General features: G+C 41.4%; 2 protein-coding genes across 3 annotated transcripts in view; both read left to right on the top strand.

Annotated features, from left to right (window-relative positions):
* LOC112219166 (transcription factor 12-like) overlaps positions 1-10,231 on the top strand; it is a 30,707-nt gene extending 20,476 nt beyond the window's left edge. The window contains exons 6-9 of the mRNA XM_042301165.1: positions 1,135-1,397; positions 3,476-3,711; positions 8,698-8,857; positions 10,125-10,231. Coding sequence (XP_042157099.1) covers positions 1,135-1,397; positions 3,476-3,711; positions 8,698-8,846 — 648 coding nt within the window. The 3' untranslated portion in view covers positions 8,847-8,857; positions 10,125-10,231. The remainder of the gene's footprint in view (positions 1-1,134; positions 1,398-3,475; positions 3,712-8,697; positions 8,858-10,124) is intronic.
* Positions 10,232-12,230: 1,999 nt separating this feature from the next.
* Positions 12,231-27,500, top strand: part of LOC112218939 (cingulin-like protein 1) — a 29,514-nt gene continuing 14,244 nt past the window's right edge. Inside the window, exons 1-15 of one of the 2 annotated variants that reach the window (XM_042301920.1) lie at positions 12,231-12,368; positions 15,011-15,441; positions 15,502-16,820; positions 19,074-19,189; positions 19,948-20,053; positions 20,213-20,308; positions 20,532-20,680; positions 20,940-21,084; positions 22,749-22,961; positions 23,082-23,189; positions 23,871-23,969; positions 24,094-24,198; positions 24,948-25,100; positions 25,900-26,070; positions 26,815-26,967. In XM_042301920.1, the coding sequence (XP_042157854.1) occupies positions 15,111-15,441; positions 15,502-16,820; positions 19,074-19,189; positions 19,948-20,053; positions 20,213-20,308; positions 20,532-20,680; positions 20,940-21,084; positions 22,749-22,961; positions 23,082-23,189; positions 23,871-23,969; positions 24,094-24,198; positions 24,948-25,100; positions 25,900-26,070; positions 26,815-26,967 (3,264 nt within the window). In that variant the 5' untranslated portion in view covers positions 12,231-12,368; positions 15,011-15,110. Of the gene's footprint in view, positions 12,369-15,010; positions 16,821-19,073; positions 19,190-19,947; positions 20,054-20,212; positions 20,309-20,531; positions 20,681-20,939; positions 21,085-22,748; positions 22,962-23,081; positions 23,190-23,870; positions 23,970-24,093; positions 24,199-24,947; positions 25,101-25,899; positions 26,071-26,814; positions 26,968-27,500 lie in introns of both variants that reach the window. The other variant, XM_042301919.1, reaches the window with a different exon arrangement.

Below are 27,500 nucleotides of genomic sequence, written 5' to 3'. Positions count from 1 at the left end.
TCTACATTGTATTTAGAGGACAGAGTGATGGAAGTAGCTCTACATTGTATTTAGAGGACAGAGTGATGGAAGTAGCTCTACATTGTATTTAGAGGACAGAGTGATGGAAGTAGGTCTACGTTATATTTAGAGGACAGAGTGACGGAAGTAGCTCTACATTATATTTAGAGGACAGAGTGACGGAAGTAGCTCTACATTGTATTTAGAGGACAGAGTGATGGAAGTAGCTCTACATTATATTTAGAGGACAGAGTGACGGAAGTAGCTCTACATTATATTTAGAGGACAGAGTGATGGAAGTAGCTCTACATTATATTTAGAGGACAGAGTGATGGAAGTAGCTCTACATTATATTTAGAGGACAGAGTGATGGAAGTAGCTCTACATTGTATTTAGAGGACAGAGTGATGGAAGTAGGTCTACATTATATTTAGAGGACAGAGTGACGGAAATTGGTCTACGTTATATTTAGAGGACAGAGTGATGGAAATTGGTCTACGTTATATTTAGAGGACAGAGTGATGGAAATTGGTCTACGTTATATTTAGAGGACAGAGTGACGGAAATTGGTCTACGTTATATTTAGAGGATTTAGAACTGTCTAATCCCTAATAGGGGTATCACATTCATTCAGGTTTCCAGGGATATGTGTGTCCATTACAATGAATGATTCCTGAACAGAATTAGGGGCTATGTTTAGGAGAGCTATGGGGATTAACATCCTCTGTGATTAAATTCATTCCGTGAGATAAACAGGGATCTGTTCAGGGATACAGAATTTGGTGACCTATTTGTCATTATGGGGGCGGCAGGGTAGCCCAGTGGTTAGAGCGCTGGACCAGTAACCGGAAGGTTGCAAGTTCGAATCCCCCGAGCTGACAAGGTACAAATCTGTCATTCTGCCCCCTGAACAAGGCAGTTAACCCACTGTTCCCCAGTAGGCCGTCATTGAAAATTATAATTTGTTCTTAACTGACTTGCCTAGTTAAAGTAAAATAAAGAAATTATGCCGCATCAAGAAATGTGGTTGAAGTGTCATTTATTTATTAATAGTTAATATATGATTCTGTAAATGAAATACTGAACTTGAACATCGTCTTTATGTAACCCTCTTAACGCGTGTGTGTATTGCAGGTAGACACTGTCCATCTGAACAACAACTCCCACCCTGCACTGCAGAGACGTTCACAGAATCAAAATGGCCACTCCTTCCCGGCAGGACTAGGTGGCTTGGAGCTGAAGTTGGAGGGTCTGGAGAGAGATGAGCAGTATGAGCTACATCACAGCCATCACAACCAGGGTCACAGACACAGACACAGACACAGCTCTGACAGCCACAGCCAGCGCTCCGATGAGGAGAGCGAGTCCCACAAGACACAAGGAGACAGCATGACCAGGTGAAGACAGCAGCATCAGCTACATGCTCTCTCTCTCTCTCTCTCTCTCTCTATCTAACTCTAGCCTGGTCCCAGATCAGCTTTCTCTCCAGTTCTGTTTGTGCTGTTTTTTTTTTAACACATACGCTACCAGTCAAAAGTTTGGACACATCTACTCATTCAAGGGATTTTTTTTTTTTTTTTTACTATTTTCTACATTGTAGAATAATAGTGAAGACATCAAAACTATGAAATAACACATATGGAATCATGTAGTAACCAAAGCAGTGTTAAACAAATCAAAATAGATTTTATATTTAAGATTCTTCAAAGTTGCCAACCTTTGCCTTGATGACAGCTTTGCACAAGCTAGACATTCTCTCAACCAGCTTCATGAGGTAGTCACCTGGAATGTATTTCAATTAACAGGTGTGTCTTGTTAAAGGTTAATTTGTGTAATTGTTTTGTCACATGAACTGAAATTAGGCAAACTATTCGAATTTTAGCAACCAGGAAATGGCGATTTCTGCATAATGCATCTTTGAGCATTACAATGATCATATCAGATGCATCTTTGTTTATGAGACAACTTTTAAGAATATTTCCCAAACAAGCAGGTAGACAGAACATTCGCGAAGTGTGTCGTGACTACGTGTCGATACTGATAGGATCGAAAATAAACTCAGCGATGCTCTCGGATCAGCTTTCCCCATTCAAATATTCCCTTACAATTAGAATCATTCAACAACACTGACGACGGATCGGATCCCAGAGAGATATTACCACTTACGGCTGCAAATATTGAGTTTGTCTTTATTCCAAATGCTTACCCTATAATAGGCTAACGCACTAAATCAAGATTTGGTATGTGTCGTTGAGCATCTAATCTATTCATCTTTTGCAGTCATCTCAGGTTTTCATTTGAAGCATCATTTTATAGTTTATTTTTTTTGTGTAACAATTGAAAAGACATTGGCAACTTTGTAGGCTATTAGTCAATTAGACTATTATTATTATTATTATTATTATTATCATTATCATTATTATTATCATTATTATTATTATTATCATTATTATCATTATTATTATTATTATTATCATTATTATCATTATTATTATTATCATTATTATTATTATTATTATCATCATTATCATTATTATCATTATTATTATTATTATCATTATTATTATTATTATCATCATTGTCATTATTATCATTATTATTATTATTATTATTATCATTATCATTATTATTATTATCATTATTATTATTATTATTATTATCATCATTATCATTATTATCATTATTATTATTATTATTAATAATAGTATCATTATTATTATTGCTATTATAATTATTATTGTCATTATTGTTATCGTTATCATCATTATCATCATCATTATTATCATTATCATTGTTGTTATCGTTATCGTTATTATCATTGCCGTTGTTATTATCATCATTGTTGTTATCATTATCATTATTATCATTATCGTTATCGTTATCGTTATTTACTATTATTATTATTATTATTATTATTAGGCAACTTAATTCTGGAGTTTTCAGTGGTCAGAGAGACAGATAAAACTCTTGGTTCTGTGTTTAACAGGGACCTTCTGTGTATAAAGTGATGTGGAAGAGCAAAACAAAACCAACAAGCATCAAACAACGCACTTAGCTGTTCTACGAGTGTTCTGATACAGTCGCTAAATAACGAATGATTTCAAGTGCAACTTTAGTAACAATGGTTTTGGGAAACAGCTCGGCTACTAAAGATACATCGTCAGATGGTTCTAACGATGACCTTAATGCTGCGAAGGCTCTGGGAAACTAGGCCCTAGAGCAGAGTAGTCCCTCTCTACACAGCAGGGGTTGGTAATGACGTCATTTCAGCCATTTAAGCCCGCTGGCTGGGTAGATGCCTATCTGTCTGTTGCGTTGATAAAAAGCTGGTAATGGCTCAAAGATTCAACTAGATTTTTATCTGGATATCAAATTGAGAGATTCGACTTTAAAAAAATGTTTACATAAAAATGCCAACCAGAGGGCGCCATGTACCAATCCTGAAACCTCTTGCTTTCTCTCTCCCGTTTTACAGCAGCATCCATGAAGATGAGGACAACCTGAGCCCGGAGCAGAAGGCTGAGCGGGAACGAGAGCGGCGGATGGCCAACAACGCCCGCGAGCGCCTGAGGGTCCGTGACATCAACGAAGCGTTCAAGGAGTTGGGTCACATGACACAGCTGCACCTGAAGAGCGAGAAGCCGCAGACCAAGCTGCTGGTTCTTCACCAGGCCGTGGCTGTAATACTTAGTCTAGAACAACAAGTCAGAGGTCAGTACTCCTGCTATCCCAAACAGATTATGGCTATTTCTCAATTAATCTTTCCTCGATTCCTCACATCCTCTCTCCTCGCCTCCTTTTCAAAAACACATTGGGGGAGAAGGTCTGAGGGATGACCTCGTACCTTATCTTCCAATATGATCGAAAAGGAGATTAGGAAAACACAGAAAGACACATATATCTGTTATCTAGTGGTTAGAGTGTTAGGCCAGTAACCGCAAGATGGCTTGATCGAATCCCCTAGCTGACAAGGTAAATAAAAATCTGCCCCTGAAGAAGGCAGTTTAACCCACTGTTCCCCGTTAGGCCATCATTGTAAATAAGAATTTGTTCTTAGTTAAAAAAAAAAAATAACGTGCCCCTTGACTTTTTCCACATTTGATTACGTTCCAGCCTTATTCTAAAATTGATTAAATAGTTTCCTCCCTCTCATGAATCTACACACAATACTCCATAATAGCAAAGCAAAAAACTGGTTTTTAGATTTTTTGAAAATGTATAAAAAATAAAAAACAGAAATATCACATTTACAAAAGTATTCAGACCCTTTACGCAGTACTTTGTTGAAGCACCTTTGACAGCGATTACAGCCTTGAGTCTTCTTGGGTATGACTCTACAAGGATCTCTCTGTACTTTGCTCTCCGTTCATCTTTCCCTCGATCCTGTCTAGTTTCCCAGTCCCTGCCACTGAAAAACATCCCCACAGCAAGATGCTGCCACCACCATGCTTCACCGTAGGGATGGTGCCAGGTTTCCTCCAGACGTGACGCTTGACATTCAGGCCAAAGATTTCAATCTTGGTTTCATCAGACCAGATAATCTTGTTTTTCACGGATTGAGAATCCTTTAGGTGCCTTTTGGCAAACTCCAAACGGGCTGTGATGTGCATTTTACTGAGGAGTGGCTTCGTTTGGTCACTCTACCAATAAGGCCTGATTGGTGGAGTGCTGCAGAGATGGCTATCCTTCTGGAAGGTTCTCTTATCTCTGCAGAGGAACTCTGGAGCTCTGTCAGAGTAACCATCCGGTTCTTGGTCACCTCCCTGACCAAGGTCCTCCACCTTGATTGCTCAGTTTGACCAGGCGGCCATCTTTAGGAAGAGTCTTGACCTCATGGCTTGGTTTTTGCTCTGACATGCAATGTCAACTGTGGGACCTACTATAGACAGGTGTGTGCCTTTCCAAATCATATCCAATCAATCAAATTTACCACAGGTGGACTCCAATCAAGTTGTAGAAACATCTCAAGGATGATTAATGGTAACAGGATGTTCCTGAGCTCAATTTAATGTCTCATAGCAAAGGTTCTGAATACTTATACTTTTTAAAATAAATTTGCAAAAATTACCACAAGCCTGTTTTCACTTCGTCACTTTGGGGTGTTGTGTGTAGCTTGATGTGGACATTTTTTGGTATTTAATCCATTTTTAGAATAAAGCAGTAACGTAACAATGTGAAAAAATGGAAAGGGGTCTGAATACTTTCTGAATGCCCTGTATATAAAGTCTGAATGAATAAGTACTTCACTACAGTGGAACATGAAGCTACGTATCCTCCTCTCTTTCTACAGGATGGCGTGGGCACGACCTCTTCCCTCTCTCCTCCATTAGTGTGTGAGACAGACAAAGAGAGGGGTGGGTGCGCGAGAGAGACAGAGACATTAAATGAGAGAAAGAGAGAGAGAACGAGACATTAAATGAGAGAGAGAACGAGAGATTAAATGAGAGAAAGAGAGAGAGAACGAGAGATTAAATGAGAGAAAGAGAGAGAGAACGAGAGATTAAATGAGAGAAAGAGAGAGAGAATGAGACATTAAATGAGAGAGAGAACGAGAGACTAAATGAGAGAGAGAACGAGAGATTAAAGGAGAGAAAGAGAGAGAGAACGAGAGATTAAAGGAGAGAAAGAGAGAGAACGAGAGATTAAATGAGAGAGAGAACGAGAGACTAAATGAGAGAGAGAACGAGAGATTAAAGGAGAGAAAGAGAGAGAGAACGAGAGATTAAATGAGAGAAAGAGAGAGAGAACGAAAGATTAAAGGAGAGAAAGAGAGAGAGAGAGAGAGAACGAGAGATTAAAGGAGAGAAAGAGAGAGAGAGAACGAGACATTAAAGGAGAGAAAGAGAGAGAGAATGAGAGATTAAGAGAGAGAGAGAGAGAACGAGAGATTATGGAATAGTCATACGTCTGATCCTGGTTCCCTGTCTGGTCTATGGGACAGTCATACCACGTCTGATCCTGGTTCCCTGTCTGGTCTATGGGACAGTCATACCACGTCTGATCCTGGTTCCCTGTCTGGTCTATGGGACAGTCATACCACGTCTGATCCTGGTTCCCTGTCTGGTCTATGGGACAGTCATACCACGTCTGATCCTGGTTCCCTGTCTGGTCTATGGGACAGTCATACCACGTCTGATCCTGGTTCCCTGTCTGGTCTATGGGACAGTCATACCACGTCTGATCCTGGTTCCCTGTCTGGTCTATGGGACAGTCATACCACGTCTGAACCTGGTTCCCTGTCTGGTCTATGGGACAGTCATACCACGTCTGAACCTGGTTCCCTGTCTGGGCTATGGAACAGTCCTACCACGTCTGAACCTGGTTCCCTGTCTGGTCTATGGGACAGTCATACCACGTCTGAACCTGGTTCCCTGTCCGCTCTATGGAACAGTCATACCACGTCTGAACGTTGACGTCCTAGTTTTTTACCTTTATTTAACTGGGCAAGTCAGTTAAGAACTAATTCTTATTTTCAATGACGGTCTAGGAACAGTGGGTTAACTGGTCTAGGAACAGTGGGTTAACTGGTCTAGGAACAGAGGGTTAACTGGTCTAGGAACAGTGGGTTAACTGGTCTAGGAACAGTGGGTTAACTGGCCTAGGAACAGTGGGTTAACTGGTCTAGGAACAGTGGGTTAACTGGTCTAGGAACAGTGGATTAACTGGTCTAGGAACAGTGGGTTAACTGGCCTAGGAACAGTGGGTTAACTGGTCTAGGAACAGTGGGTTAACTGGTCTAGGAACAGTGGGTTAACTGGTCTAGGAACAGTGGGTTAGCTGGTCTAGGAACAGTGGGTTAACTGGCCTAGGAACAGTGGGTTAACTGGTCTAGGAACAGTGGGTTAACTGGCCTAGGAACAGTGGGTTAACTGGTCTAGGAACAGTGGGTTAACTGGCCTAGGAACAGTGGGTTAACTGGTCTAGGAACAGTGGGTTAACTGGTCTAGGAACAGTGGGGGTTAGGAACAGTGGGTTAACTGGTCTAGGAACAGTGGGGGTTAGGAACAGTGGGTTAACTGGTCTAGGAACAGTGGGTTGGGTCTAGGAACAGTGGGTTAACTGGCCTAGGAACAGTGGGTTAACTGGCCTAGGAACAGTGGGTTAACTGGTCTAGGAACAGTGGGTTAACTGGTCTAGGAACAGTGGGTTAACTGGTCTAGGAACAGTGGGTTAACTGCCTTGTTCTGGGGCAGAACAACAGATTTTTTTATCCCTTATCAGCTCCGGGATTAGATCTTGCAACCTTTTGGTTACTAGTCCAACGCTCTAACCACTAGGCTACCTGCCAGCTATGGGATATTCCTAATGTTGATGTCCTGGTTCATTGTCTGGTCTATGGGGCAGTCCTATTTATTAATTTTTTTATTTCACCTTTATTTAACCAGGTAGGCTAGTTGAGAACAAGTTCTCATTTACAACTGCGACCTGGCCAAGATAAAGCATAGCAGTGTGAGCAGACAACACAGAGTTACACATGGAATAAACAAATTAACAAGTCAATAACACAGTAGAAAACAAAGGGGGAGTCTATATACAATGTGTGCAAAAGGCATGAGGAGGTAGGCGAATAGTTACAATTTTGCAGATTAACACTGGAGTGATAAATGATCAGATGGTCATGTACAGGTATAGATATTGGTGTGCAAAAGAGCAGAAAAGTAAATAAATAAAAACAGTATGGGGATGAGGTAGGTGAAAATGGGTGGGCTATTTACCAATAGACTATGTACAGCTGCAGCGATCGGTTAGCTGCTCAGATAGCTGATGTTTGAAGTTGGTGAGGGAGATAAAAGTCTCCAACTTCAGCGATTTTTGCAATTCGTTCCAGTCACAGGCAGCAGAGTACTGGAACGAAAGGCGGCCAAATGAGGTGTTGGCTTTAGGGATGATCAGTGAGATACACCTGCTGGAGCGCGTGCTACGGATGGGTGTTGCCATCATGACCAGTGAACTGAGATAAGGCGGAGCTTTACCTAGCATGGACTTGTAGATGACCTGGAGCCAGTGGGTCTGGCGACGAATATGTAGCGAGGGCCAGCCGACTAGAGCATACAAGTCGCAGTGGTGGGTGGTATAAGGTGCTTTAGTGACAAAACGGATGGCACTGTGATATACTGCATCCAGTTTGCTGAGTAGAGTGTTGGAAGCCATTTTGTAGATGACATCGCCGAAGTCGAGGATTGGTAGGATAGTCAGTTTTACTAGGGTAAGCTTGGCGGCGTGAGTGAAGGAGGCTTTGTTGCGGAATAGAAAGCCGACTCTTGATTTGATTTTTGATTGGAGATGTTTGATATGAGTCTGGAAGGAGAGTTTGCAGTCTAGCCAGACACCTAGGTACTTATAGATGTCCACATATTCAAGGTCGGAACCATCCAGGGTGGTGATGCTAGTCCGGGCATGCGGGTGCAGGCAGCGATCGGTTGAAAAGCATGCATTTGGTTTTACTAGCGTTTAAGAGCAGTTGGAGGCCACGGAAGGAGTGTTGTATGGCATTGAAGCTTGTTTGGAGGTTAGATAGCACAGTGTCCAATGACGGGCCGAAAGTATATAGAATGGTGTCGTCTGCGTAGAGGTGGATCAGGGAATCGCCCGCAGCAAGAGCAACATCATTGATATACACAGAGAAAAGAGTCGGCCCGAGAATTGAACCCTGTGGTACCCCCTAACGTTGATGTCCGTGTGATCTGCTACCTCTAGAGCGTAACCTGAACCCCAAGGCAGCCTGTGTGAGGAGGAGGGAGCAGGAGAAGATGTCAGCTGGGTTAACAGATGCCCAGGGCCTGCAGCAACACCAGGCATCACTACATCCTGGACTAGATGCATCTAACCCCATGGGACATCTATAAACATTTGACAGGTATGGGAATGGGCACCTGACTTTGTATAAAAGTGGGGGTGCACAATCTGGGGCATTTTAGATTTTAGATTATTATGTTTTTAAACCATTTTCCAGCAATTCTATATTGTTTCTCAACCAGGAGAATCCGTGTTTACTTGACAGAACACAACATTTTTTCTCAGGGTTTTGCTACAATAAATGGCATTAAAAGATGGTTTTCAAACTAGATTACTAATCTTCACCTACTTTGGTAGGTGAAGAAGACTTATGGCCGTGTTAATCTTGTAGGGCATTGAAAAATAAGTCTCAAATGTACTTCGCTTTTGCATTTTCAACATGGCAGACAGTTTGGATACTTGAACTTGAAAGTACACGGTGGAGTTTTGCATTTGCGTACATAAATTGTCAAATAAATTGCAAAGGTATTATTTATTTGCCGTTGTCAGCTTTGCATTTGAGGTTTTGGCATTTATATACCTCCATATATTTGTTCTAATTGTCATCAGTGCAAGTCAAAAGTTTGGACATACCTACTCATTCAGGGGTTTCTTCTTTTAAAAAACAACAACTATTTTCTACATTGTAGAATAATGGTGAAGACATCAAAACTATAAAATAACACATGGAATAACGTAGTAACCTAAAAAAAACAAAGTGTTAAATTAAAAATAAAAATAAATGCAAATTCCAGATTTTAGATTCTTCAAAGTAGCCACCCTTTGCCTTGACGACAGCTTGGCTGGTACTGTACCTCTACAAGCATTTCACTACACCCGCAATAACATCGGCTAAATATGTGTATGTGACCAATACAATTTGATTTGATTTGATAAATTGCTGCTCTGAAACCAGAAAAAATAAGATCAAGCTCTGGTAATCTGGGTCTTTGCCTATTTTTTAAAAATTGTTTCGGCTAGAGACATGCGATTTTCTGCACTGTAATGGACAAGCATGCTCAGATGGTAATTATTATATATTTTATAAAATGGTCAGATATATCTATTTTTAATACAGACTATACTTTAAAAAAAAAATGTATTGACAAATGACCTAATTATAATTATTATTATAATTTTCTGGTACCAAAAAAAAGAGATGCAAAAACACAAGTTTGCCACCTCCTTATTTTAATAGTGAGGGTGCACCTGCTCTGTTTTCTCCATGGCTCATCTGTGGTGCTGACATCTCTCAGGACTTCTTCTTCTTCTTCTTCTTCTTTGGTAGCATGTGTTGATCTGCTGTCGATCCAAGTTAAATAATCTATTCTTTCTTTCTACATATGAAGTGTGGAGGAGGATCATCCTGAGACGGTTAAAGACCATCCAAGTCCATCCAAGACCATCCATCCAAGACCATCCAAGGCCATCCAAGACCATCCAAGACCATCCAAGACCATCGAAGGCCATCCAAGACCATCCAAGACCATCCAAAACCATCCAAGACCATCCAAGGACATGCAATACCATCCAAGACCATCGAAGGCCATCCAAGACCATCCAAGACCATCCAAGACCATCCAAAACCATCCAAGACCATCCAAGACCATCCATGACCATCCAAGACCATTGAAGGACATCCAAGACCATCCAAGACCATCCGACCCTCCAAGACCATCCAAGACCATCCAAGGACATCCAAGACCATCCAAGACCATCCAAGACCATCCAATGACATCCAAGACCATCCAAGACCATCCAAGACCATCCAAGACCATCCAAGTCCATCCAAGGACATTCAATTGTTTCTCTGTAAAGTAAGCTACGAGACTGTAAAGTAAGCTAAGCTATGAGACCAAGAGACAGAAAAAGAGTTACAGCAGCTCAATAGTCACGATAGGGACATTTCCTGAACCTCCTGTTGGAATTTGACCTGTGCCTAAACTTATAACTTGTTACTGACAAATGCATTTTAACCAGCAAATGTTTTGTATGTTTTATATTCGTTGTACAGTGAAGAAGAAAAAAGGTAACTCTTTTTTTTGGTAATAATTCAATGTTTAATTAATATTTTTATTATATTCTCCTATGTCAGTATTCGACCTCTTAGGGTGGTACAAGCTTAGCTGTACACTCATGTGTGCACTTGGCCAAGTCAGATTTTTTTTGTGCTTTTTGTTTAGGCTATAAATGGAATAATACTTAATTGTTCAGAGTTTTTATTCATAATATTGATTACTTTTTAATAGCTTTTTATTGTTTATATTTTCTACAATTACTAATAAGTAAATATCTGAATTACAGAGCTTTAATTTTAAACTAAGTATGTGTTTCTTCAGAAGACAGTGTAAATATTTATCTTTAATTCCCTGAGCAATCCGTGATTTCTGTATATTGGGGAGATTTCCAGCTTCCTTAGTCCGATTGCCCACTCTCTCTTTGGGCCTTTGGGTTACCAGGTGCTGGTGGTACTTTTCAGCCTGGTACCCACCTTCCTTAGTCCGATTGCCCACTCTCTCTTTGGGCTACCGGACTCTGGGTTGCCCACTCTCTCTTGGGCCTTTGGGTTACCAGATGCCGGTGGTACTTTTCAGCCTGGTACCCACCTTCCTTAGTCCGATTGCCCACTCTATTTTTGGGCTCTCAGACTCTGGGTTGCCCACTCTCTCTTGGGCCTTTGGGTTACCAGGTACCGGTGGTACTTTTCAGCCTGGTACCCACCTTCCTTAGTCCGATTGCCCACTCTCTCTTTGGGCTTCCGGACTCTGGACTCTGGACTCTGTATATGGGGAGAGTTCCAGAACGGGGGATGTCTTTGTAAAAACCTTCCAGTTATTTACAGTTATGTTGTATGTCATCTTCAGTAAATGTTAACCATTATATTAATAGTAATGTGTACAGAAGTTCTGCTCATATAATGAAATAAATGTTGTTTTTTTTAGATATCAGAAGTATTTCTTATTTCTCCCTTTAAAAAGTATCAGACAAGACATATAGTATGTATTATTCAAGGTGTTAATGATGATGATGAAGATGAGGATGATGAACACCTGCGCAATTTGCTGAATTTTTTAATTTTTTTATTATTCATTTTTTTATGAACAAATATCAACAAAAATGCAAAAACAAGCATACATACAAACTATTAACATTGCCAGGAATCCCAAACAAACAAATCATATTCATTATTAATACAACAAGTTTGAATTGGCTATTTGTTTTTCATTTTAGTTAAAGTAGTGCCATATTGTTTAAATTATTTTATAAAATGGGAGGGAAAAAAGTTCGGTTTTGATTTAGACCATTTGCATTTGTGAATATGAAAAGTATCTAATATAATTAGCAGTTGAATTAAATATACTACATCTTTATCAATGTCAGAATTTCTGAAATAAATGATTATATCAAAACCTTTTAATTGTACAACCTGCAATTTGTTGAATAGCTGGACAGATCCGCTGGAGGGAACGCGTAGGGATACTGTGTGGAATGGGGAGGGAGAATCCGCACTTCCCATACAGTAACTCCCACAAGAGACTGTCACTTCAGCCAGCGCATGTTGCACTACGAACAGAAGAACTACGCCAATTTAGGTAAGTCCATTAAACGGATTTGCTCACAGGAACACTTTTCTGAACTGTCTAGTTAGCTGTTACTTGAACCAATTGAACAGTTAAGTGCTTTATGATGTGATTCTAGTTTTTGGCATTGCCTGGTTGGCTATCTTATCGTTCGAGAACATCGATTGATCCGCTAGTAAAGGTGGCGTTTCATTATCCGCTGGTAAAATTGCATAGAGGATTACTCATGCATCTATCCTTTGTCTTTAATTACAATCGTACACATAGAGTCAGATAAAGTGCTTATGAAGGAGAGAGTATTTTGTTATTGGTCCTATTTATTTTCATTTAAAGAAGTGTACACCTATTTTATACTGTAACAAGTAGTTTTTTTTTATCGCTTTGGTGCCATTTTCACAAGCACGTAGTACATTTTCATAGCTCTTTTGTGCAAAACTCAAAATAGATTATCACAAAGGAAGTTGTTTTAAAAACCAAGCACTTTTTCATCAAATGTTATCAGTGTTTTATCTAGAAATACTGTACATGCTTGACATTGCAATACATGTTCATATGAAGTACTCGCCTTTCACAATGCAAAGCTCACGTTACTTTTGATATGATCCTCTTCTCTTTTGTTATTTAGAGACATTTTTACTATGACTTAATCCGAGTGCTCTTAATTGATGATCACTTAAACGTTTGGTAAACCTACTCGTGGGTAATACCGCAATTTACGTTGCAGACACTTTTATCCAAAGTGACAACAGTCCACACATTTTGGTATGCGACCCCAGTGAGAATCGAACACACAACTGCTTGTGCCATGTTCTTAGGAACTGAGCCACACAAGACCAACTACAATACTATAATGTAATGCAGGTCAAAGATGAATGATTGCCATCCCAATGAATGTACCACAGTACTTCAGGTCATGGAGGAGACATGCAATGATTTCAATTGAGAACTATGTCAGGCTTGGATTCGCCATGCCAAAAAAAAAAAGGTGTATTCCTCTGTTGCATGAACAATGAGTATATTTACAGTGATGTGGATGAGAACCTGTGGCCAAATGCTCCAGACAGGCTTGATGCAAACTAGTGCCTGCTAAACATTTAGGTTTCTTTAATTTCTTTAAGTTAAATACATTGTGAAATATGTCTTCAATGATCATACCTTGTTGAACATTTCATGTTCAGTCAATTGTAATGTGTAATATACTGTCATTTACAGTACTGCAGCATACTACATTCAAAGGGCAAAAAAATAAATAAATATATCTTAAAAGTTTTTGCTGATAGTTAAAATAACTAAAGAGAGGATATAATTTTGTTTTTGTGATTTTTAAACCAATGTACTCATTATATTTCACAGTAAATGTTTATTTTTAAGGCCATGATTGCGTGGTGAAAGGTTTTTGAATGTAAGACTGGCTGCGTTACACGTCTTAAAAGTTTGGAGTTTAGAAAATGGGCCGCATACAGTATGTGAAAACACTACCAAAGAGTTTAAACTACTGGAATACGGTAACAGTTACCTGCTGTAAAACACTACCAAAGAGATGGAACTACTGGAATACGGTAACAGTTACCTGCTGTAAAACACTACCAAAGAGATGGAACTACTGGAATACGGTAACAGTTACCTGCTGTAAAACACTACCAAAGAGATGGAACTACTGGAATACGGTAACAGTTACCTGCTGTAAAACACTACCAAAGAGATGGAACTACTGGAATACGGTAACAGTTACCTGCTGTAAAACACTACCAAAGAGATGGAACTACTGGAATACGGTAACAGTTACCTGCTGTAAAACACTACCAAAGAGATGGAACTACTGGAATACGGTAACAGTTTTACCTGCTGTAAAACACTACCAAAGAGATGGAACTACTGGAATACAGTAACAGTTACCTGCTGTAAAACACTACCAAAGAGATGGAACTACTGGAATACGGTAACAGTTACCTGCTGTAAAACACTACCAAAGAGATGGAGCTACTGGAATACGGTAACAGTTACCTGCTGTAAAACACTACCAAAGAGATGGAACTACTGGAATACGGTAACAGTTACCTGCTGTATATTTCAATGCTGAGCTTTTACATGTTGATTATTTCAACAACAATACACATTGTTCTAAAACAAACGTGTGTGTGTGTGTGTGTGTGTGTGTGTGTGTGTGTGTGTGTGTGTCTTTGTTTCCGTCCACAACTGATTTTCCCTCAAGTGCCATCTCATCACATCATCAACTGTAGAGGAAAACTGTGTGTGTGTGTGTGTGTATGACCACAACCTGGTTGGAACGACCACGGACAGTGGTAGTCGTCATGCAGCACTTTGTGTCCTGCAAACAATAGTTACACTGTTAGCACACACTGAATAAACTGTTTTCTATTTCAATGTGCTGTTGATGGTGGTGTCACTCTCTCTCTCTCTCTCTCTGTCTGTGGCTTGCTGGTTGGTGCAGCTGTTGGAGTTGTGATGTCGTTGTTGCTAGTTGGGCCACATGACTTCTTCTCTGTTTTGTAAACAGTCGCCTGATGTATTTTTCCATGGGGTAAACTGTTGTAAAGACAGGGGGGGTGGTTATTGGAGCCTACGGGTTAAGAGGAGACGAACCAACTAATAATCATCCGACCAAAGTGTTTTTTTATTTGCTTCTTTTACAGCTGTGAATCTCTTCAGTTCTGAGGGAAAGTCCTCTTGTTCATTCAGGACTGGTGTGAACCCAGCCAACACACAACGTTGTCTCTACGTTGACTCCCATAAATGGAGTCTCACAGAAACGGAGCAAGTGGCTCGTCTCCAGACTTCAGTAGAATACAACAGGGCTACAACATGCAGCAGCCTGGACCTGGTCCCAGAGGCGGTCCTCGTCCTCTGTCCTCAGACAGCAGCAGCACGTTCGGGGTGAGGATACAAGTCCAGGGGATTGAGGGTCATCCTTACGTTGTATTGAACAACGGGGATAGCAGAGCAGCTCTGCCGTCTGGTGGCCTGGAGAGCTACAGTAGAAACTGGGACCACCAGGAAGAGTCTGTCAACGCCCACAGCCAGTCTGATTACACCTCCATGGTGAATGATAGGCAATCTCCACTAGGAAGTCCCTATATGGAGCGATCTCCGTTAGGAAGTCCCTATATGGAACGATCTCCGTTAGGAAGTCCCTATATGGAGCGATCTCCGTTAGGAAGTCCCTATATGGAGCGATCTCCGTTAGGAAGTCCCTATATGGAGCGATCTCCGTTAGGAAGTCCCTATATGGAGCGATCTCCGTTAGGAAGTCCCTATATGGAGCGATCTCTGTTAGGAAGTCCGAATATGGAGCGCAGTATTCCCAACCATGCTCGTGGAGGTTCTCTGACTGAGGTTAGGGAGGGTAGGGAATCACAGAGGATGCTGGCGTCCACCGTGTCCATGTTCGACTTCCAGGATTCACACTTACAGCAGTTACAGAGGACCATGCCGACATCTAATATCGGGTTGAACTTCCAGAGACACCCAGAGCTGCTGAAGCCCTACAACCCAGACTGGAACAGCCTCAGCCCCCTCAGCCCCCGCCTCTCCTCCAGTCGAAGACTCTCTGTTCCCCCCACTCAGACAACCTCTGTACCTAGGCCGGGACATCTCACCAGAGGTCTCCAGAGTGGAGCAGGAGCCGCCCTGACCCAGGGAGCAGGGCCTAGATCCGGACCAGCCAGGATCCCTCTGCCTGCTGAGGGTATAGAGAGAGCTCCCACCCAGACCCAAGGCCCGGGTCCTGCCCCTGTCCCAGCTCCCGCCCAGACCCAAGGCCAGGGCCCTGCCCCTGTCCCAGCTCCCGCCCAGACCCAAGGCCCGGGCCCTGTCCCAGCTCCCACCCAGACCCAAGGCCCGGGCCCTGTCTCAGCCCCAGCTCCCACCCAGACCCAAGGCCCGGGCCCTGTCCCAGCTCCCACCCAGACCCAAGGCCCGGGCCCTGTCTCAGCCCCAGGTCCCCACCACCATTCTTTTACCACCTTACTAAGTCCCCCAAGCGAGGTTACCAACGTCCCCAGGAGGTCCCCAAACGCAGTGGACACAGAACCCATCTCCTCCATAGGTAGCCTTATCAACCAGTTCGACAGCCCCCAGCAGATGGGCCGGGCTGGGCCTAGGAGAGGGAGGATACCCCCAGAGGACCGGAGGAGGTCACGCAGCGTGGACAGCAGGCGACAGTGTCACTCATACCCATTGGACCCCTCCAGCCCTGCCTCGGCCGTCAGAGGGACCAGGGGAGAGACTCCAGGGGGAGTCACCAGCGCTCCCGGGTCACCGAAGGGGAGAGGGGCCAACGGACCCTCCACTCTGATGTTCAATAAGCTCCAGTGGGAGAAGGAGGTGGGGCCTAGCGTTGTGTCACCTAAAGCGGTGAAGGTACGGTACAGAGTGGAGAAGACCTCCCTGAGCAGATCCAGATCTCTCAACCACACAGAGGAGGAGTCAAAGAGAGAAACTCAGGTAAATTGGTTTTAATAGTGTATATATAGTTTATTTATTTTGATTTAACTTTTATTTAACCAGGAAGGGCTCATTTGAGATTTGAAATCTCTTTTTCAAGAGCGTCCTGGCCAAGATAGGCAGCACCAAGTCATTGCACAAATTACAGACAGACAACATGAAAAACTACAAGTCATCTAGTAAAAACATAGAATTCACAAGAGTATAAAACAGCCAATTAAAAACATTGCCAGGTCAGGGAATCAGCCTCAAGATCATTCATCAGTGATTTAAAAACACCAATCGGGAGAAGTTCTTCCAGTTTAAAAGTATTTTGTAAGGCGTTCCAGGACGATGGCGCAGAGTACATAAAAGCCCTTTTACCAAATTCAGTTCAGACATTTGGAACAGTTGGCAGGGAAAAAGTCCTGCGAACGAAGAGAGAAATCTTTTGTGAGAGACGAGGCACAACAATAAATAACAATCATCAGCATAAAAGTGAAGTTGCGCATTTTGCACATTTTATATTATAGTGCTACAATAGTAGGTGTATATCATAGTACTACTACAGTAGTAGGTGTGTAGTACTGCTACAGTAGTAGGTGTGTAGTACTACTACAGTAGTAGGTGTGTAGTACTACTACAGAAGTATGTGTATAGTACTATTACAGTAGTATGTGTGTAGTACTATTACAGTAGTATGTGTATAGTACTACTACAGTAGTAGGTGTATAGTACTACTACAGTAGTAGGTGTATAGTACTACTACAGTAGTAGGTGTATATCATAGTACTACTACAGTAGTAGGTGTGTAGTACTACTACAGTAGTAGGTGTATATTATAGTATTATTAAAGTATTTAGGTGTATATTATAGTACTACAGTAGTAGGTGTATATTATAGTAGAAAATATATATGTTGTATTGTTACATATACCGGATAGGTGTAGTGAAATGTGTGGTTTTACAAGAGGGGTGTCAAACTCATTCCATAGTGTCTGCAGGGTTATGTTTTCTTCCCTCCTTTTAATTAAACCCTCAACCAAAATGTAAATGAACCCTTGCAAAACCGCACTAGTTATTATTCGAATGAGCTCCGCCCCTAAACAATTTTGTATTGTAATCCAATTTGGCCTTGTTTCGGTGGTGGAGTTAATTGGAATAATGCCCAGTGTGCTTTGCAAGTGTTCATTTTTACATTTTTGGTAATTTAACAGACCTTCTTAATACCCCATAGTGCTATCAGACGTCTGCTACCAACGCAGCAGATTTGGGGTAATCGGAGGCCACAAAACTGTGACCTGCTATTAAAAACATGTTTTTTATAGAAAAATATATATTATAGTATTATAATAATTATAATATATTACAGTATATTGAAAATACTAATTTCATATAATTATATAATATTATAATAATATAATGTGTGTATATATATATATATATATATATATATATATATATATATATATATTATTATATATATATTATTATTATTATCTAATAATAATAATAATAATTATATTATAGTATATTGGAAATACTAATTTCATATAATTATATAATATATAATAATAATATGTGTATATATATATATAACATTATTATTATTATCTATTATAATTATAATATAATAATAATAATTATATTATAATATATTATAGTATATTGGAAATACTAATTTCATATAATTATATAATATAATAATATATAATAATAATATGTGTATATATATATATATAACATTATTATTATTATTATCTAAATTATAATATAATAAAATTATAATATAATAATAATTATTATTATAATATATTATAGTATATTGGAAATACTAATTTCATATAATTATATAATATAATAATATATAATAATATGTGTATATATATATAACATTATTATTATTATCTAATAATTATAATATAATAATTATTATTATTATTATTATTATTATAATACATTATAGTATATTGGAAATACTAATTTCATATAATTATATTATAATAATGTGTATATATATATATAACATTATTATTCTTATCTAATAATTATAATAATAATAATTATTATATTATAATATATTATAGTATATTGGAAATACTAATTTCAGCTCTCTGAGTATTTTGTTTGTTACAGAATATATTCTACTGTAGTTCAGAGAAATACAGATCATAAAATACTCTTCAAGTAACTGGAATATTCGTTTTTTAAAATAAATGTAACATGAAACACTGCCCATCTGTGGCTTCACCTTGATATTGTGTTGTGTTACCAGGTCATCACTCCAGATCTTTTGAAAGGTCAGAGGGGTCTGCAGCAGCTCTCCACTGAACCACAACGACCAAATGAAGACGCCACTAAACAGATACTGTTCACTTACCTCAATGATGGGTAAATTTACACTTGGAATATCTCAACCACGATTCGTTTCATGATTCTCTACTCGTTTAATCTTGAGCTGTGACAGAACCTCTGGCAAGATGCCAGCGAGACTGAGGGTCGGCATCAATTCTGATCCCATTCCATTTAGGAAAATTTCAAATTTCAGTTCACATTTGAATGACATGTATTCTGATCCCAAGTGACTATTACACATTTCTCATATTTTGCCTGTAATGATATAATGGAGAGAATGTGAACAAGATCTGTTACATTCTGGTAAATGATTGCTGTTACAGCACACACACACACACACACACACACACACACACACACACACACACACACACACACACACACCAGTTCAGGAATGCAGAGTATGATGAACACATTTCCACAGTACCAACAGTAGAATATCACTTTCATCTCCTCACCAGTAACACAAACTGGCAGAAATGTTGAATACATTGAAGACACAACCCCCCAAAAAACACTTTGATATACCACGCTGAAACGTTAGAAGATGAACATCAGACAGATCTATTCCTGAAAGAATATGAGGAATCCTGGAAATTGAGGCTCTGTTAGGCACTGTGTGTGTAGGACAAGCAAAATCAATTATAGCCTCAATTATCTTACACACAGTATCTATATGACTGGTGTGTAGTTCTGTATGGTAGTTATATGACTGGTGTGTAGTTCCCTACTGTAGTTATATCACTGTGGTATGCCGGTGAACTCCGTGTGATTGGTTGTTGTTATTCCCTCAGGACCACTGATTTATCCTCCACCACTCAGAAGAAGGTGAACCTGGTGTTTGACAGAATCAACCAACTGAAGTGGAAGACTGCAGAGAACGTGGAGGAGGAGATCAGGGTGAGGCTCGTTTGGGATGACTTGTTTCAGATGGTTCTGTCCACCCTGAAACATACACATTGTCAAAGTAGCCTATGTCTGTAACAATGTGTGTGTGAACTGGAAGGGTTTCTAATGAGTGTGTGTGTGTGTGTGTGTGTGTCCGTCCCAACCTTGCAGGATTGTGCTGCTGAGACCAAGGCGCTACAGCAGGAAGGAGCAGAACTGGAGAGAGAGGTGTCAAAGCTGAAGACACAGTTGGAGCATAAGACCAAGGTATAGTAGTTCCACCGGGGTCATTTTCATGAGGGAAAGTCACGGACAATGGTGTATTTAACCAAAATAAGTGATTCTTATGAGTGAGTGTTTCTGTTTATAACCATTTTTCTTCTGTTTGGTGGCTAATGAACATAACCGATGTAAAAGTTGTAATTCACATCATACTGTGTAAATCCTTCATGGCCAAATGATAACATTGGGGACTCGGTGTGTCCTGTAGAATGGTAGAGCCCTAGTGGAGGCATGTGAGAGGGCTCAGACGGACGTGAAGACTGTTCAGGAGGAACTGGACAGGAGACGGGAGGAACTCTCCACGCTACGGGATAGGCTGGCTGGGATGGAGGCGGAGCTTGAAGTTGTCATAGACGAGTAAGGCCCAATCCTAAATGGACCCCCGGCAAGACCTTTTACACCTTATGTGGAGATTTTGAGAGGATCTCTGAACATGTCGTTGTGAATTGTGAAATGGCCTCTTGAAGAACAATTTCTGATTTCTCTGGTCTGGTGCTCTCTGGTTCCTCAGGCTTGTGTTACTAGTGCAGGTCAAAATGTGAGGTGGTCTGTATATTTCAGTTCATGTTTCAGCCTAGTGACCTTTTTCTCAAGACCAAAGGTGTATGTTCCTCAGGCTAGTCAAGGTGAAGGCAGAGAGAGAACGTGGCCGTACAGAGAGGACGGTCCTCCAGCAGCAGCTGTCTGATCTGCATGATGAACTGGACCAGGCCAAGAACGCAACACAGGCAGAAAGCACAGAGAAACAGCTCCTTCTGAAGGTAAGGAACAGGTTGTGAGAGAACTTGGTTCATTCTTATTCTTCCACAATATTTTGAATTCAGAATATTCCCATTGACACCCCCTTTTGTACACTGCTGCTACTCGCTGTTATCGATGCATTCACTTCACCCCCACCTACATGTACATATTACCTCAACTAGCCTGTACCCCCAGGACACTGACTCGGTACCGATGCCCCCTGTATATAGCCTCCACACTGACTCCGTTCCGGTGCCCCCTGTATATAGCCTCCACACTGACTCTGTACCGGTACCCCCTGTATATAGCCTCCACATTGACTCTGTACCGGTACCCCCTGTATATAGCCTCCACACTGACTCGGTACCCCCCCTGTAGCCTATAGCCTACCCCACACTGACTACCCCCTGTAGCCTCCCATTGACTCTGTACCGGTACCCCCTGTATATAGCACTCCACACTGACTCCACACTGGTACCAGTACCCCTGTATATAGCCTCCACATTGACTCTGTACCAGTACCCCCTGTTTATAGCCTCCACACTGACTCTCTACCAGTACCCCCTGTATATAGCCTCCACACTGACTCGGTACCGGTGCCCCTGTATATAGCCTCCACACTGACTCGGTACCGGTGCCCCCTGTATATAGCCTCCACATTGACTCTGTACCGGTACCCTCTGAATATAGCCTCCACATTGACTGTACCAGTACCCCCTGTATTTAGCCTCCACATTGACTCTGTACCGGTAGACCCTGTATATAGCCTCCACATTGACTCTGTACCGTAACACCCTGTATATAGCCTCCACATTGACTCTGTACTGGTACCCCCCTGTATATAGCCTCCACACTGACTCTGTACCGTAATACCCTGTATATAGCCTCCACACTGACTCTGTACCGTAACACCCTGTATATAGTCTCGGTATTCTTATTGTGTTACTTTTTATTATGACTTTTTATTTTAGTCTATTTGGTAAAATATTTTCTTAACTCTTCTTGAACTGCACTGTTGGTTAAAAGGCTTGTAAGTAAAGCATTTCACGGTAAGGTGTACACGTCGCATGTGACAAATAAAGTTTGACTTGTATAGTCCATATAGAGTGTGTACTGCGTATATTCTTACACATATTAGAAGTGTACTGCGTATATTCTTACACATATTAGAAGTGTACTGCGTATATTCTTACACATATTAGAAGTGTACTGCGTATATTCTTACACATATTAGAAGTGTACTGCGTATATTCTTACACATATTAGAAGTGTATTTTCTACTTTTGAAGAGAGGAAGAAGGTGGTCACTTTATTGTCACAAGGAAACGGTAAAGAATATTCTGTTTTGTTCCAACCCCCTCCGAGACACACACAAGCACATTTTTATTTTTTACCTTTATTTAACTAGGCAAGTCAGTTAAGAACAAATTCTTATTTTCAATGACAGCCTAGGAACAGTGGGTTAACTGCCTGTTCAGGGGCAGAAGGACAGATTTGTACCTTGTCAGCTCGGGGATTTGAACTTGCAACCTTCCGGTTACCAGTCCAACTAGTTACTAGCTCTAACCACTAGGTAGGAAGTAGGAAGTAAAAACCTAGGCTTGCTATTAGGATGGCTCTAAAGCACAGAGTTCAAGTCAGAACTAGATGGATTCTAGAAGTTAAAAGATGTCTGTTTTTTTAGGATCTGGCCCAGCTGCGGTTGGACTTCCAGGAGCTCATTCAGGTGCAGGAGGAGCAGGAGGAGGTGCTACACTGGAGGGAGAGGGAGCTGACCGCCCTGAAGGGAGCGCTGAAGGAGGAAGTGGAGAGTCATGACAAGGAGCTGGGCATTATGAAGGAGGTGTACGACAAGGAGGTGCAGAAGCTCCAAGAGGAGGTGGAGGAGGTGAAAGAGGTAAATGATGAGTTGAGTTGAATTGAATTGAATATCCCAGTAGCTCAATAGCATAACTTAATGTTCCACTCAACATATTGTATCTTGTGTGTGTTCTAACTCCCTCTGTCTCCCTGTCAGAGTAACACAATCCTGGGCCAGGAGAAGAGGGAGGTGGAGGAGGAGAGAGGGGAGGCCCGGGGCCAGGTGAAGGAGCGGATCCAGGAGAGAGAGGAGCTTAAGGGACAGGTACTGGGGCATTATATACTACAGCACCCATAATGCTGTACTACAGCACCCATAATGCTGTACTACAGCACCCATAATGCTGTACTACAGCACCCATAATGCTGTACTACAGCACCCATAATGCTGTACTACAGCACCCATAATGCTGTACTACAGCACCCATAATGCTGTACTACAGCACCCATAATGTTGTACTACAGCATCCATAATGTTGTACTACAGCACCCATAGTGCTGTACCACAGTACCCATAATGCACTGTACTACTGTACCCATAATGCTGTACTACAGCACCCGTAATGCACTATACTACAGAACCCACAATCTGTACCACAGTACCCATAATGCACTGTACTACTGTACCCATAATGCACTGTACTACAGTACCCATAATGATGTAATACAGCACCCGTAATGCACTATATTACAGAACCCACAATCTGTACTACAGTACCCATAATGATGTAATGATGTAATACAATACCCATAATGCTGTATTACAGTACCCGTAGGATACTAGACGTTAATATTGTGCGACCGCTATTACACTGGTAGCTTAAGGTAAGGAACATAATCTTACTAAATGGTGAGGCACCGACTTCAGTAAATATAATACGTTTTGCTCTGAGACCAGGTTGTCCTGAAGCTAACATAATTGTGTCCCATCTCTACACTAACCCAGGTAGAGGAGCTGGAGAGCAAGGTGGACCAGCTCAACCTCGTCATCAAGGAGTCCAAAACTCTACAGAGACAGCTGGTGAAATGCATAGAGCAACTCAAGGTGAGGTGGAGGAAGGAAGGGAGCACCTGGAGGGAAATATAGACTCTCGATGATGTAGAACATTCTACAAAATGCATCATAAACGGAGTTTTTAGATAAATGAATAATAAATGTGTTTCCACAGCGAGAGAAGCAGCAGGTGGAGGGAACGCTAGCGGAGGTGAAGGAGAAGGAAGAGGAGATCAGCCAGGCAAACAAAGACCAACTAATAAAGCTGGAGAATGTACAGGTCAGCAAAAAATGCTTGAAATACATATGATAATAATAATAATGATGATGATAATGATAATAATAATAAATATATAATGCGTAATATGATAATAATGATAAAATAATAATATAGTAATGATAATAATAATAATAATAATAATATATGAATAATAATATATGAATAATAATAATATGATAATAATAATATGATAATAATAATAGGAAGAAGAATATAATAATAATAATAAATATATAATAATGCATAATATGATAATGATAATAATGATAATAATAATAATAATAATGTAATCATAATAATAAGAATATAATAATAATAATAATAATAAATATATAATAATGCATAATATAATGATAATAATGATAATAATAATAATAATGATGATAATAATAATAATACATGCGTAATATGATAATGATAATAATGATAATAATAATATAATGTAATAATAATGTAATAATAATAATATGATAATAATAATAATAAGAATATAATCATAATAATGATAATAACAATAATGATGATAATAATGATTGATGATGATGATAATATAATAATAATAATGATATATTTATAGTAGATTTGTTGTTAGATTCTGACTTTTATACAGGTAAACAACTCTTTAAAAAAAACAATATTTCCAACTTGGACAACCTGTAGTTGTAGCAGTTATATGTATTCTCCTTCTTCTCCGTAGTTTCACCACACACTAACACAGTCCTTTTGTCTGTGGTGATTCCCTCTCACAGAGCGAGTTGACCCAGCTGAACCACCACCACAGGGAGGCGAAGGAGAGGCTGAAGGAGGAGAGGAGGAGAACAGAGGAGCTCAGGAGGATGAAGAGTGATCTGGAGGAGGAGAGGAGACTGCAGAACAGCACTGTGGAGAAACTGCAGAGGGAGGTGAGAGGAGGGGAGAGCGAGGGAGGGATGGGTAGAGGAGGGAGGGAGGTGATCTGGATGAGGAGAGGAGACTAGAACAGCACTGTGGAGAAACGGCAGAGGGAGGGAGGTGAGAGGGAGGTGAGATGAGGGAGAGGGAGGTGAGGGAGAGGGAGGTGAGGGAGGTGAGAGAGAGGGAGAGGGAGGAGAGGGAGAGGGGGTGGGTGAGGGAGGGGAGGGGAGAGGGAGGTGAGAGAGAGGGAGGTGGGTGAGGGAGGGAGGTGGGTGAGAGAGAGGGAGGTGAGAGAGAGGGAGGTGAGAGAGAGGGAGGTGAGAGAGAGGGAGGTGAGAGAGAGGGAGGTGAGAGAGAGGGAGGTGAGAGAGAGGGAGGTGAGAGAGAGGGAGGTGAGAGAGAGGGAGGTGAGGGAGAGGGAGGTGAGAGAGAGGGAGAGGGAGAGGGAGGTGAGAGAGAGAGGGAGTGGAGAGAGGGAGGAGAGAGAGAGAGAGAGAGACACACTGTAGGTCATAGGCCACTGAGAAGAACAGTGTGTTTCTATGAAGAGGACCAGTATTTTCTTGTCTCCATGCTTGAGTGCTGCTGGGTTTAGAAGTTATGATACTCATGAATTAGACATGATAGGCGTTGCATGAACAACATCATCTATCATGGGGGGGAATGTTCAATGAACTCCATTCAGTCTGTTTTACTCCTTCCACTCGCTCTCTCTCTCCTTCTCTGTCTCTCTTGTTCTCTCTCTTGCTCTCTCTCGCTCTCTCCCTTCTCTCTCTCTCCCCCTCCTCCTCTCTCTCTCTGCTCCAGATGAGTGTTAAGGTGGAGGAGTGTGAGGCGTCCACTGAGCAGCTCCAGCTGCAGGTTGATGAAGTCAGAAAGAAGAGCCACACAGAGCTGACTGAGCTCCAACAACAGCTGCAGGAAAAGGGACTGGACCTGGAGAAATCACAACAGAATACCAGGAAACTCCAGGAAGAGGTGTGGTGGGCCGTTTTCCTGTAGTCACCGATGGATGGATCATAGTCTGATTATACTCTCTCTGTTTCTCTCTTTCTTTCTCTGCCCCTCTTTCTCTCTTTCTCTTACTCTTTCTATCGCTCTCTTCATCTATATCTCTTTCTCTTTCTTTCTCTGCCCCTCTTTCTCTTTCTCTTACTATCGCTCTCTCTTTATCTATCTCTCTCCTTCTCTCTCTCTCCTCTCTCCTTCTCTCTCTCTCTCTCTCTCTCACTCTCTCTCTCTCTCTCTCTCGCCTTCTCTCTCTTTCTCTCTCGCTCGCTCTCTCTCCTTCTCTCTCTCCTTCTCTCTCTCCTTCTCTCTCTCTCATGCTTCAGAGAGAAGGAACTGAGCAGTGATTCTAGAGTTGAAAGGTTTATCAGGAGAGGAGACCGTAATGTAAAATGAAAGCTATTGAGATGAAAGCTATTGAACAGTTATTTCATGTTTAATATGTTATGTGTGCGTTAGCTTAGCATATAGCATTCCCTACCTGGACTTGGCTCTGTCTGGGCTATGAACCAGGCTCCTCCATGTCTCCAACACACGCGACTAACCCGCTTGACAACGTACGAGCCGATTTGAGCTATAGAAAACAAGTCCTATTTGATAGCTCCATTGGGGACATTTCAAGCTAGCTAGTTCGTAACTCCGTTACGTGTGTGTGTGTGTGTGTGTGTGTGTGTGTGTGTGTGTGTGTGTGTGTGTGTGAGTTTGTTCGATCAGCTACTTACCCTGGAGCAGGGTCTGGAGCGGGGTCGTAGGGAGTGGGAGGAGGCCCAGCAGAGAGGCAGACAACTGGAGAGGAAGGTGGAGGAACTGGAGGAGAGGAACGCTCATGCCCAGGAGGACCACGCCCGACAGGTCAAACTCATTGAGGTACTGTTATTGTGTGTGTGGAGGAGAGGCACACACAACCAGACAAACTATATAAAAAACGTACCTTACATGCGTCTGAGATGCATATAAAAAATATTGCATGCGATATGGATCTCTTGCGATATGGATCTGTGCAGACCTGTTACACATCCATCATAGTAGCAGGACCAGTTCTGGAAAGGATTGTGTAAAAAGAAACTGTCAGTACGGTTTGCTTCCACACGATAGTGTGGGATTTTACTGTGTTGTACCACAACCCTCATCTGGTTTTAACACCCATCCTCAGAGCATCCCCCCGTACCCTAAGGGCATTCCCCCCCGTACCCTCAGAGCATCCCCCCGTACCCTCAGGGCATCCCCCCCCGTACCCTCAGGGCATCCCCCTACCCTCAGGGCATCCCCCTACCCTCAGGGCACCCGCCCCGCCCCGTACTGCAAGACAAAATACAATGTTGGATTGGGTGTTTCCCACTCTGACTCGTTGACATGTTTACCTCTTCAAATCCCTCTATTTCCACCTGCATGTCCTTGTA

Source organism: Oncorhynchus tshawytscha, linkage group LG19 (assembly GCF_018296145.1).
Source record: "Oncorhynchus tshawytscha isolate Ot180627B linkage group LG19, Otsh_v2.0, whole genome shotgun sequence".
NCBI classification, from domain to species: domain Eukaryota; kingdom Metazoa; phylum Chordata; class Actinopteri; order Salmoniformes; family Salmonidae; genus Oncorhynchus; species Oncorhynchus tshawytscha.
The sequence above is the reverse complement of the archived record's forward strand: the minus strand, read 5'-3'. Positions and strand labels throughout refer to the sequence as shown.